This window comes from Bubalus kerabau, chromosome 10 (genome assembly GCF_029407905.1).
Source record: "Bubalus kerabau isolate K-KA32 ecotype Philippines breed swamp buffalo chromosome 10, PCC_UOA_SB_1v2, whole genome shotgun sequence".
Taxonomy (NCBI): Eukaryota; Metazoa; Chordata; class Mammalia; order Artiodactyla; family Bovidae; genus Bubalus; species Bubalus kerabau.
This window is the reverse complement of record NC_073633.1, coordinates 48,850,738-48,864,282: the sequence shown is the minus strand read 5'-3', so window position 1 is coordinate 48,864,282 and position 13,545 is coordinate 48,850,738. Positions and strand designations below refer to the sequence as shown.

At 42.7% G+C, this 13,545-nt stretch overlaps 1 protein-coding gene across 20 annotated transcripts in view; it reads left to right on the top strand.

The window, feature by feature from the left end:
* The first annotated feature begins 225 nt into the window (after window positions 1–225).
* TRIM9 (tripartite motif containing 9) overlaps window positions 226–13,545 on the top strand; it is a 117,436-nt gene continuing 104,116 nt past the window's right edge. For all 20 annotated transcript variants that reach the window (XM_055537617.1, XM_055537628.1, XM_055537622.1 and 17 more), the window contains exon 1: window positions 226–1,047. In XM_055537617.1, coding sequence (XP_055393592.1) covers window positions 226–1,047 — 822 coding nt within the window. The remainder of the gene's footprint in view (window positions 1,048–13,545) is intronic.

Here is a 13,545-nt window from a genome sequence, read left to right as displayed (position 1 = left end):
GCGAGGAGGGGGCGGTCCCAGGCTGGCTCTGGGCTCCGAGGTTCGGTGGCTCATAGAGAGAGCGCCTCGCAGGGAGTCGGCGCCTAAGCGACGCGGGAAGGCGCCACTGCCAAAACCACCGCCGGCACTGCTGGCCAAGGTGCTGGACACGACAGGCCAGCCGGCCACCTCGTCAGCTCAGGCGCCCGTTGCAGCCGCAGCTGCTTCGCTCCCAGCCGGGTCCCCATGGAAGAGATGGAAGAAGAGTTAAAATGCCCAGTGTGCGGCTCGTTCTATCGCGAGCCGATCATCTTACCCTGCTCTCACAATATATGTCAGGCGTGCGCCCGCAACATCCTGGTACAGACCCCGGAGTCAGAGTCCCCCCAGAGCCGACGGGCCTCGGGCTCCGGGGTCTCTGATTATGACTATCTGGATCTGGACAAGATGAGCCTGTACAGCGAGGCGGACAGCGGCTATGGCTCCTACGGGGGGTTCGCCAGCGCCCCTACTACACCGTGCCAGAAGTCCCCCAACGGCGTCCGTGTGTTCCCCCCGGCTATGCCGCCACCGGCCACCCACCTGTCACCGGCCTTGGCCTCTGTGCCCCGCAACTCCTGTATCACCTGCCCCCAGTGCCACCGCAGCCTCATCTTGGATGACCGGGGGCTCCGCGGCTTCCCCAAGAACCGCGTCCTGGAAGGGGTAATTGACCGCTACCAGCAGAGCAAAGCGGCTGCCCTTAAATGCCAGCTCTGCGAGAAGGCACCCAAGGAAGCCACCGTCATGTGTGAACAGTGCGATGTCTTCTACTGTGACCCGTGCCGCCTGCGCTGCCACCCGCCCCGGGGTCCTCTGGCCAAGCATCGCCTGGTACCCCCGGCGCAGGGCCGCGTGAGCCGGCGGCTAAGCCCACGAAAGGTCTCCACTTGCACAGACCACGAGCTGGAGAACCACAGCATGTACTGCGTGCAGTGCAAGATGCCCGTGTGCTACCAGTGCTTGGAGGAGGGCAAACACTCCAGCCACGAAGTCAAGGCTCTAGGGGCCATGTGGAAACTGCACAAGGTAAGTCCTAAGAAAACCCACCCCTAACTCCCCGCGCCTCCGATCCTCCAGTTTTGCAGCAGATGACCACCCCCCCCCCCACCCCCACCCCGCCTCTTTTGCGCACAGTGCATCCCAACGGGGGCGCAATGCAGGTGCCTCCGATATCTGCTTCCCCCGTCTGGTGCATTGCAGGAAGCGCAGGGGGACCTTAAACGGCTCACAGGGGAGTTGAACCTCTTCAGAGAGTTGTTTCGGGGATGCGTAGAGCGGGTCTCCCCGGGCACGCTGCCTACGAGCCAGGCGCAGAGCGCCCCCTCCCCGCCGCATACGTGCAACTCTGGGCCATCACCAGCGAGTGGGAAAGCAATGCGTTACTGGGCCGACCCATGGCTATTCTCAGGGCCGCCAGGGACGTTCCAGGGCAGAGCCGGTGTGGGGCTCCGGCCGTGATCCCCGGGGAGAAGGTGGGGGCGGTTGGGTGGCGCGGACCACTGGGTGCCGGGCTGCTGAATAGGCTGGCGCCTGGAGTCGCGGCGGGGGCGGGGAACACCCCGGGAGCGGAATACTGATTAGTAGGCGCTGGCCCAAACCCAACGTCCGCGCTGAAAGGATGCGGATCCGGGTGCTTTGCGCTCAGGAGGTGTATGAGTGGGAAGTAGGGTGGAAGAAGTAAGAAAAAAATAAAATAAAATCCTGTAGTCGCCATGGCAACACGGCCAGAGGCTGAGGCCCTGACCCTCGCGGAGAGGACATGGGCTGGAGGAGCAGGACTGGAGGTTTCTGCGCGGTCGCGGCCTGAAAACTAGGCAGGTGCATCTTCCAGTTTCTCAGAGTAACCCCTCCTATTGACCACCTACGCACCCGTTTGTCCAGAATGCAACCGTTTTCCTTTATCAGTAGTTGTCTGTGCAAACTTTGAAACACCTGTTACCAAATTTATCTTTCGGATGTCTTTTGGTGGTACCGCTGCCAAAGCTAGCCTCAAGAACAGGGTCTTTAACCACTTGTTAGGTCATGCCACTCCCCTGTTCAAAGTCCTTCTGTTGCCCCCACGTTTCTTAGTCCTTAGGAAGGTCCGCCAGGACCTCACATGACCTGTTTCCTTTAGCCTCACCGACCTTATTTCCTCCCACTCCCTCTGCTTGAGCCAGCTGTCCCTCTTGCTGTTCCTCCACAAACACCAGGCCCCCCTGACCCCAGGGCCTATGCATCTGATATTCCTTCAGCTCCAGACCAAATACCCTGTATCTTAATAGTTCATTCTCTTGCCTCCTTCAGATCATTACTCAGATCTCGCCGTTGCAGTGAGCCTTTCTGATTCCTTTAGTTCCCTCTCTGCTTTATTTTTCCCAGTAGTACTTACCACTAACTGGCATGCTATATATTTTAATTAACATGTTACTTTTGTGTTTATCTATTGCTCCCCCAACACACACACAAATAAGCTTCAGGAGGAAAGAGATCTTTATAATATTGCCCACACTGATTAGGAGGAAGGGAACCACTCTTGAGATGTACATGAATCTGACTTTTACTTTTTTAAAAAATCCACTTAGTCAGGAGTGCAAAGGTCAAGGCAGGGGTCCAGGACTGTTATAGGGAGGTTTTCTTTACACCATTGAGTTGCAAGCTCAAGAATGAGGCAGGGCAGTAGAGATGTCCTCAGGCATCAGCTGTGGGCCCCCCAGCTCAGGGTTTCTTGGCACTCCCTGGAGACCAGAAAAGCTAGCCTTTGAGAAAGGCCCTCGGGTTAAGGGGAGAAATATTGATAATTTATTTAAAGCAAGAAAAAATAAAGCATCACCATTTTCAGCAGTCAGGGAGCTCAACTCAGTACTGATTGAACGTGATCCACATTTACAGTTATTTGTGTTCTCGCATATAGCCTACTGAACTGTATTAGTACTGATGGAGACAATTCAGCACAAATTTGAGCTCCGCCGCACCCCAGGCACATGCCACTTTTTAAACATTCCAATTTAAGTTGTTTAAATAATGTTTAATTTTGAAAGTTTTAAAAACTTTAATTCATGGCCAATATTTTCTTCCTATTATGATTTCACTCCTAAACTGCTAACTATAGCCTACGTTGAATTGCCCTACAAATTAGCATATCATTGGGGCTAAGAAATTAATCACCCTGTCTGGGAAAAAGGACTTACAGGCATACACTAATTAGGATGGTCAAACTACAGCATTATTTTTCTATGAAGAAGAACCTATACTTTATCCATTAAGACCAAAGGCAGCCTTTAAATCTCCATCAAGCCCCATGTAGATTTGAAATGTTAAATCAAAACCAGAATTGAAAAAGACACATGTACCCCAATGTTCGTCACAGCACTGTTTATAATAGCCAGGACATGGAAGCAACCTAGATGTCCATCAGCAGACGAATGGATAAGAAAGTGGTGGTACCTATACACAATGGAATATTACTCAGCCATTAAAAAGAATATATTTGAATCAGTTCTAATGAGGTGGATGAAACTGGAGCCTATTATACAGAATGAAGTAAGCCAGAAAGAAAAACACCAATACAGTATACTAACGCATATATATGGAATTTAGAAAGATGGTAACAACAACCCTGTATGTGAGGCAGCAAAAGAGACACAGATGTATAGAACAGTCTTTTGGACTCTCTGGGAGAGGGAAGGGGGGATGATTTGGGAGAATGGCATTAAAACATGTATAATATCATATAAGAAACGAATCGCCAGTCCAGGTTCAATGCAGGATACAGGAAGCTTAGGGCTGGTGCACTGGGATGACCCAGAGGGATGGTATGGGGAGGGAGGTGGGAGGGGGGTTCAGGATGGGGAACACGTGTACACCCGAGGCAGATGCATGTTGATGTATGGCAAAACCAATACAATATTGTAAAGTAAAAAAAAATAATAATAATAAAAATTAAAAAAAAGAAAAGAAAAAAAAAAAGAAAAACACCAATACAGTATACTAATGCATATATATGGAATTTAGAAAGATAGTAACAATAACCCTATATGAAAGACAGGAAAAGAGACACAGATGTGTAGAACAGTCTTTTGGACTCCGTGGCAAAGGGCGAGGGTGGGATGATTTGGGAGAGTGGCATTGAAACATGTATATTATCATATGTGAAATGGATCGCCAGTCCAAGTTCGATACATGAGACAGGGTGCTCAGGGCTGGTGCACTGGGATGACCCAGAGGGATGGGATGGGGAGGGAGGTGGGAGGGGTGTTCAGGATGGGGAACACATGTACACCCGTGGCAGATTCATGTCAATGTATGGCAAAAACCACTACAATATTGTAAAGTAATTAGCCTCCAATTAAAATAAATAAATTTATATTAAAAAAAAAAAGAAATGTTAAATCATTTGTTTTATCAGTAATGGAGGCTGTGAGTAGACACTGTGGTGTAGACAGAGTTGAAATTTGGATTTTGCTATAAAAGAATAATGTAAAGCCCTTAAGACATGACATAAGTAGACTAGGAAGGGAATATTGGTTCATTTAAAAATTTTTTCTTATCTGATCTTTTGTATATTTATTCAAAATAGTAAATACAGTTTTTGGTCTGTCAATATCACAATGATTAAACTGCCAAGAAATATAAGGCAGGAGGATGACAGATTCTAACATTCATTTATCAACTGTTAGATGAACAACAAACATTATTCCCTCACCATGTCTGCTTAGTAAGATAGTTAATGTGTTAACGTTCGATTTTCTCATATAGTCTATCTTCCATCATCACAAAAAACTCATGAGCCAGAATTCCTAAGTCCTTCAGAATATAGGAGAGCAAAGAACTATCCTAAGTAGTTCTCCCAAATTTGGACAGTTAGTTATCAACACAGGTTATCACTAGATCTGAAAGTTTTCATTAATATTTAGTCATTTCCAGATAGTACCATAGGATGAGTTGGATAATGGTCTACAGCAGGGGTCTTCAAGCTACTAGTCACAGGCTGAAGCCTGATTTTGTACTGTCTGTGGGCTAAAAAAGGTTTTAGCATTTTTAGAGGATTGTAAAAAACAAATGAACAAAAGAATTACATGGGACAGAGACACCATGTGTGATCAACAAAGCCTAAAATATTTACTCGCTGACCTTTTATAGGAAATGTTTGCCAATTCCTAGTCTAGAGTTGAAAATCAGAGAAGGCAATGGCACCCCACTCCAGTATTCTTGCCTGGAAAATTCCATGGATGGAGGGTCCTGGCAGGCTGCAGTCCATGGGGTCACTAAGGGTCGGACACGACTGAGCGACTTCACTTTCACTTTTCACTTTCATGCATTGGAGAAGGAAATGGCAACCCACTCCAGTGTTCTTGCCTGGAGAATCCCAGGGACGGGGGAGCCTGGTGGGCTGCCGTCTATGGGGTCACACAGAGTCGGACACGACTGAAGCGACTTAGCAGTAGCAGCAGTGATAAAACTGTGTGAATAAGTGTTTCCCTCAGGAAACAAGACAAAATGGGTGAAGTTTATCTTTTAAGTGCTTTTAAAAACAACTAGTTGAAACTCATTAGTTGTCAATTGACTAAATTGATTTACTTTTCAGATATCTATGGTCTTCAAAATCCATGAAAAATAATAATACAGTAAGTGTCCTTGTAGGAAAAATATCTGGTGACATTTTTTATTTAGTGTCAGTACTTTCTCTATTCCTTATCTAACTTAGGTTGGTATAAAGAAATGCTGTGCACACAAAACAAGATTTTGTAGGTACTTTACTATAGGCAACTGGAACCGTTATTATTACTTTGTAATTTTAGCAGTTCATATTTCTAAATCTAACATTATTCTTGAATTCCTGATGTATTTTATCAATCACTGAATCAGTAATATATTTGTAAATTCTTTTGTGTTTTTACTGTTGAGCAAGAATTTTCTTTTCCTTTCTACCCTAATCACTGTTCATTCTCAATTTTGTCTCAAATGTTATTTCTTTCTTAGCTTCTTTTTCTTAAATAAAGATTTGTAATTTAAGCATTTTAAAATAAACCATCAGTTATTATGCATTCATCTTCAAGGCATTCTGGGAAAGAAATACCTGCTTTGTAGTGTGGTAGCATCTCATCAAATATTTGCATGATAAATGTGTTATTTAATGTAACTAAAATGGTGTTCAGTTAGATATATACATCAGCAATAAACATAGTATAACCTAGATGTTCCTATGGTAAATGCAACAGGTAACATACGTCCATGTTCTTAAATTTTTAAAAGTTTACTTCATGTATAATGAGAACATTCTGTGAGCAACATAAACATTCTTACAAGTATTAAGGAGAATGTTACAAAGGAATAAATTGTTTCTCATTGTACTGAGGCAAGAACAGAAAGAGCTAGATGAAGTTCTGGCTTCCAGACCTGATTTTTCCACTTACCTGCTGGTAACTTTAGGCAAATATATAACCTCTCTGTGCTTCCTACCCACAGGATGTAAAGCAACTAAAAGTATATTTATGACAGTATTTTGAAAAAAATAATTATAATGTTTGTAACTTAGTAATTTTAGTTTGCCAAAATAGAAAGTTTTTGCATAAAACAGAAGTTATTGTCTCATTAGTCAACTGTTGTTGTGTATGTGTGTTAGTCACCAAGTTGTGTCCCATTCTTTGCAATGCCATGGACTGTAGCCCGCCAGGCTCCTCTGTCCATGAAATTCTCCAGGCAAGAATAATGGAGTGGGTAGCCATTCCCTTCTCCAAGGGATCTTCCCTGACCCAGGGACTGAAGCCAGGTCTCCCTCATTGCAGGAATATTCCTTACCATCTGACCCACCAGGGAAGCTCTGAGTTATTACTGCATAGAAATCCTATCCTCCAATTTGGGATACTTTGCTTGCTCCTTAAAGAGCACAGGGTGCAGTATAAAGACTATTCTTAAAGATGATCTCAAAGAGTGAGCCAGATCCTAATGGGTCCTGAGAGAATAGTCAGTTGAATTAAACCCAAGGAGCAGAACATTAGACAAAGATTTATTTGTGTATAAACAAAGGTATTTTGTTTTTCAGTTACAAAGCTAAAATGATAAGTGATATGACTCATTTTTTTCAGATGCACAGCTTCAATTTCAACTTCTTGAACTTAGGCTGAAAAAATATGTTTGGAACATGCCAGCCTTATGGCAGAGAGAAGGGAGCAAAGCAGATCCACTCAATGGCACTTAAAAGTTTCCATTCAGGCATGGCATGTCACTTCTGCTTACATTCCATTGGCTAAAACAAGCCATGTGGCCAAGATCAACATCCGTGCTGTAGGAAATACACTCTTTCAATAGAGAGGTGCCAGAGCAGGGCCTTGTAGAAGACGGCAGAAAATATTTTGATCAAATAATACAACGTGGCACATGCCTAATTCTCTCATGCTCGCTTCTGTCTCTGAATGGGCTTCCTTGGCCTGCACAAGGCCCAACATGACTCCTCCAGCTCCAATGCAGCATCACTTTCAGTTCAGGTGTCCACTCTCATCAAACCAGTGTCTCTGTGTCTCTTAGGCCACATTTTCAAGTTTAGAGAAAGAATGTGATTGACTCAGCTTGAGTGAAGGGTTTACTGATGACTGCCTACCCCTTTGGTGAGGTGGATGCAGAAGACATGAATGAGACAAGTAAGGCACTCACCTTGGGTGAAAAACATAAGGGTGTGCCAGAAACTCAGTAATCAGGATAAAAATATTATAAGGTGATATCTTTGTTTCTTTTAAAAAAAAAAAAAAGGCAATTATTTACTTGGCTGTACCAGGTCTTAGTTGTGGAATGGGGGATCTTTAGTTGCAGCCTGCGAACTCTTCTCTGCGACATGTGTGATCTGGTTCCCTGACCAGGGATTGAATCTGGGCCCCCTGCATTGGGAGCACAGAGCCTTAGCCACTGGACCACCAGGAAAGTCCTGTAAGGCAGTATCTTAAAAAACAAAGATGAATGCAAAAAAATTCACAATGAGCAGAATATCAACATTTTAAAATGTTGATCAATGACAGTGCCGTGCTGAGCCATATTGGAGCCTAAGTCAAAAGGGAAAATCAGTAGTATTGATCCTGTCTTTAAGATTTTGATCTTTTGTTCATCATAGATTTTTTTTGGCATTCATTTTTATTTTTTAAAAATATCACATTAAAATATTATTTATGTTGACTACTGAGGTTTTGGCACCCCTTTCAATTCCACACCTGAGGAAAGTGCCTCACTCCCCTCACCCTAGTCCTGGCCCCGAGGGGTCATGAATGGAAGGAGGATGGTAAAAGGTGCCAAAATATGATTTTGCATTCACTTCAGGTGTCTCTTTTAAAGTATGTGGTTGGGTTGAGAGTGTAAGGAACTGTATGCTGCTGCTGCTAAGTCACTTCAGTCGTGTCCGACTCTGTGTGACCCCAGAGATGGCAGCCCACCAGGCTCTGCCGTCCCTAGGATTCTCCAGGCAAGAACACTGGAGTGGGTTGCCATTTCCTTCTCCAATGCATGAAAGTGAAAAGTGAAAGTGAAGTCGCTCAGTCATGTCCGACCCTCAGCGACCGCATGGACTGCAGCCTACCAGGCTCCTCCATCCGTGGGATTTTCCAGGCAAGAGTACTGGAGTGGGGTGCCATTGCCTTCTCTGAAGGAACTGTATAGTTTCATTTAATAATTCCATCTGTTTAGAAAGAGCTTATGGTAACCATGGAATTTAGTGTTTTGTGATTTTTATATTTTGGTCTCATAACAGTAGTGTTCTTCTTAGTTAAGTGCTTCTCCTCACCATCAATTCTTGCCTCAGCCTAGTCCTTGTGACTCTGTGAGGCTGCCAATCCAGGGCTCTGCCTTACCTGGCCACGTGGGAGAGCGTGTCACATGGGCCTGGCAAGCCGTCACACCCTACCCCTCTGGCCAATTGATAATTCAAAGAATGAGCATATGACATGAGCCCATCCAGTGAGAATCCTCTTCTGAGGTTTATAGATACCATATATAGATAATAGAATCAGGGACAGAAAAGCCTTGCTTTCCTCTGACTTGCTGCAGCTAGAAGAAAAGACAGGGGCTGTCCGTATCCCTGCCTCTTCCTCTTCCTCCTATTTTAGTAGAAGAAAGTAAGGCAACCCACAGAGATACAGCAGGAAGAAACAGAGAATTCGGAAAAAACTGTTTGAACCCCTGGCCTTCATAACCAAGGCCAGCTACCCACTCCTGCCTTTCCAGTTTTGTCAATCAACAAACTTCCCCTTCTTTCTGCTTTAGCTCATTTGTATTGGTTTTCTGCCATTTGCAACTGAGATTTATCACATATAAACAATTGTATCTGAGGTTACTGAATAATATTCCATTGTATGCTCTCCCTGGATCTTTTGCATCTTAACTACAGAACTAATTGCTTGAGATGCTTTAAACGCAGAGCAACAGAGTTGATGATGACATATATGTGTATGTGTGTGTATATACACACACACACACACACACACACACATATATATCTCATTTGCTTTATTCATTCATCTATTGATGGACATTTAGGTTGTAGAAGTTCTTTTTGCTTCAACACAAGTTTGGGAAACACCATTCTAGGCAGTGACTAGCCAAAAGTCAGTAAGGAGGTCGGTTTTCTTCATTTCTTATGTGTGCAGGGTAGACTACTCTAGAACTCCAGCCTGTGGATAAATGTCCCTACTCAGCCTATCCTTAAATCTTATGTTAAACCTTTTGATAAAATATTAAAAGTTACATTTATCTTATTTTTAAAATATTAAAGTCAAAGACAAAGAGGTAAAGCAATTAATATAAATTTTGTAGTATTTATGTCCATATATTTACTATAAGTTGCTTCTCTTTCTATTATAAATAACTGAAAGATGATTTTGAACATCAGTAATACCAATATAATATAATTGAAAACTACTGCTTTGATTTACTTCTGACTACTGCTAGGTTTTATATACATGATGCCAAATGACTGGCTTGATTGAGTTTTTCACTAAATTGTGATAAATAGAAACAGATTGTTTTGAGTCCTTTTACAAAACCAGAAAAAAAAAAAGGACAATATTAAAAGGTCAAAACTAATGCTGCTTTTGTGACACCAGAGCAGAACAACGTGTCAAAAGAGTAATACATTGCCTGTTACATCCTAGGCTTTCTAATATTACCACACTGACCTTCAGGATCAATTTTTAACCTTGGAAGAGAAGTTGGTATAAAATGGCTACCATCAGTGAACCCAGATTATCAGAGACCCTCTAGGTTTTGTCAACAGCATGTCTAATTCATCCCGAAAGACATCTCAAAGCAAAAAAACCATTGTACTGAGGTGTTCTCACAGCAGTTTTATCCTAACCTGAAACTGGGTCCCTGTCTTAAAGAAAGAATTATCTCAGAGTAAGGTTACCCAGAAAACCCAAGCAGAATTCACAGAATATACTTGACATCACCAGCGAAGTTGTCATTTCATTTCACTTCTGTTTGACTCTGACTTTGCCATTTTTTGAACTTTTCTGGTTTATGTTGCAGATCCAGCCATGGTCCTGTCTGCCTACCTAAGTTACCTCTTCCTTCTTGACCTTCCTGGCCTTCCAGCTTCCTCACCAGCCCTCTCCCTGTCCACCAAGCCTCCCTCCACCATTTTCTTAGACTAGATCATCACCTCACCCCCACTAAGCTTGGCAGGCCCAGCTCCTGGGAGCCTGCCTCCACAGCCTTGCCCCATTTTCTACGCTCAGAAGATATTTTTAGAAGGTTTGTTTGATGGAAAAAAAGAATCAGAAGATTAATGATTAGCAAATATATTGGCTTCCCTGGTGGCTCACATGGGAAAGAATCTGCCTGCAATGCAGGAGACCTGGGTTCGATCCCCTGGCTAGGAAGATCCCCCTGGAGAAGGGAATGGCTACCCATTCCAGTATTCTTGCCTGGAGAATTCCGTGGACAGAGGAGCCCAGTGGGTACAGTCCACGGGATTGCAAAGAGTCAGACACGAATGAGTGACTAACACACACACAATATATATCCCAATATTTTAAGTTTCTCCTATGAGCCTGACACTAAGAATTAAATTTGAAAACCTGTATTTCACACCTTTTATTAAAAACATACTGAGCACCTACTGCATGCCAGCTACGGTTCTAAGCCCTTTCCAGCCACTTTTTCAGTTAATCTTCAGGATTCACATATCTTCCTGCACAAAAAGGTTATAAAGTCATTCCGATTTTAAGAGGCAAAGCCAGAGTTTGAATCCAGGCTCCTGTGTGGAACTGCTATTCTGTCCTACCTTCTGGTAATCACAGGAAACATGATCTGCAAAGCACAATTTGCAGTCTTATAAATTCAAGGACATAACAAATAACTGAGATCTTTTAGTTCTCATGTATGAAAATCAGTGAGAAATTAAAAGTAATTTGTCTCCTAAGTTTTCCTATGACAAAATAAATTTAATGAGGAAAATACAGGGTGGAGGGAAGGGAGAGACATGTATGTTGAGTATTCCTTAGACCAGATCCTCAGAAGTGTGCTGGGTACCTCTGTCTTCTTGTCAGAACCAAGCAAGCAACAGGTAGGCAGTAAGGTTCTATCAGCTCGGCCAGGGATTCACTGTCCTCTTCTAATAAAATAATCATCTTAAAATTTATAGGCAAAAGTGATATAAAACAAGAAGCAGATTTCTTTGGCATGTTAAGTATATTTCTATAAATCTAAAAGATTTATAAGTCTATCCTGTTGGAAACATAAAAATGCATTCAAACCTGTAAGCAGTAACTCCATGTTGACTTTCAATTTAAACTCACTCTTTTTGTACCTTTTGTTGAGATGGTTTAAAAAAATAAATGTATTCACCACCTCACACCAGTTGGAATGGCCATCATCAAAAAGTCTACAAACCATAAATGCCGGAGAGGGTGCGGAGAAAAGGGAACACTCTTACATTGCTGGTGGGAATGTAAACTGATACAGCCACTATGGAAGATGGTATGGAAATTCCTTAAAAAGCTAGGAATAAAAGCACCATATGACCCAGCAATCCAACTCCTAGGCATATACCCTGAGGAAACCAAAAGTGAAAAAGACACATGTACTTCAGTATTTACTGCAGCACTATTTACAATAGCTAGAACATGGAAGCACCCTGGATGTCCATTGACATATAAGCTGTGGTACATATTATAATGGAATACCACACAGCCATAAAAAGGAACACATTTGAGTCAGTTCTAATGAGGTGGATGAATCTAGAGCCTATTATAAGGGTAAAGTAAGTCAGAAAGAGAAATATAAACATCGTATACTGATACATATATATGGAATATAGAAAGATGGTACTGATGAATTTATTTGCAGGGCAGCAGTGGAGAAACAGACGTAGAGAACAGATCTATGAACATGGGGGGAGGAGAGGAGGGAGAAAGGGAGATGTATGGAGAGAGTAACATGGAAATTTACAATACCATATGTAAAGTAGATGGCCAATGTGAATTCGCTGTGTGACTCAGGGAACACAAACAGGGGCTCTGTGACAATCTAGAAGGGTGGGATGGGAAGGGAGATGGGAGGGAGGCTCGGGAGGGAGGGGACACAGGTGTATCTATGGCTGATTCTTGTTGATGTATGATGGAAAACCACAAAACTCTGTAAAGCAATTATCCTTCAATTAAAAAAATTTTTTAAGAAAGTATATTCCTATTCAGGAAAAGACCTGACCTGCCTTTTACCACAAATATTAAAAGGAATATATGACCTGGGAAAGCCCATTGTTTAAGAATGGTTTAAAGAGGGAGGAGGGAGGAGGGTTCAGGATGGGGAACACATGTATACCTGTGGCGGATTCATTTTGATATTTGGCAAAACTAATACAGTTATGTAAAGTTTAAAAATAAAATAAAATTAAAATTAAAAAAAATAAAAAATAAAAAAATAAAGTCCAGCCAAATAAAATTGTTTTTCAAAAGCCTTGCATAGAACCAGCACTGCACATTTTATACTAATAGCTGTGATCAAAGAAGAAACTGTTCCTTGGAGAATTAGCTTTGGAAGCAGAATGCTGAACATTGTGCTTTGGTGTGGGAATACACGTTCTGTCGTTAGCCCATACATGTGGATGGTTAATCCTCATCTACCACTGATTTATTCATTGAAGCTGACTTTCCAGCCAGATAGCATCTATTCAGCTTTATTGAGCTTTTTCTTCATCCTCTCTTTTTTCTTACTTTGCTTGCAGCTTGCATTTTAAGAAGCAACTGTTTGACACCAAATACTTATCACTCTCTGCCACACTCCAGGAAGAGCTGTGAGAGGGTCATGCCGCTCTGACCTGTGCTGTTCATCAGTCTAAGACATTATCTAGTCTCTGAACAAAACCAGTTTCAGAGAGAAGTAAATGTGAATATGGGGGATTAAACAGTTTTTCTACCCCAGGAAGGTCTTCATAACAGGCTTTTTGACTTGGTAGGGAGCAAATGCTCAGAAGGTCAAATATACACAGATTCAGTTATAATTATAACTCACTCAAAGCTGAAGGGAAATGACTTTATAACATAATATACTATTTTTGATGCA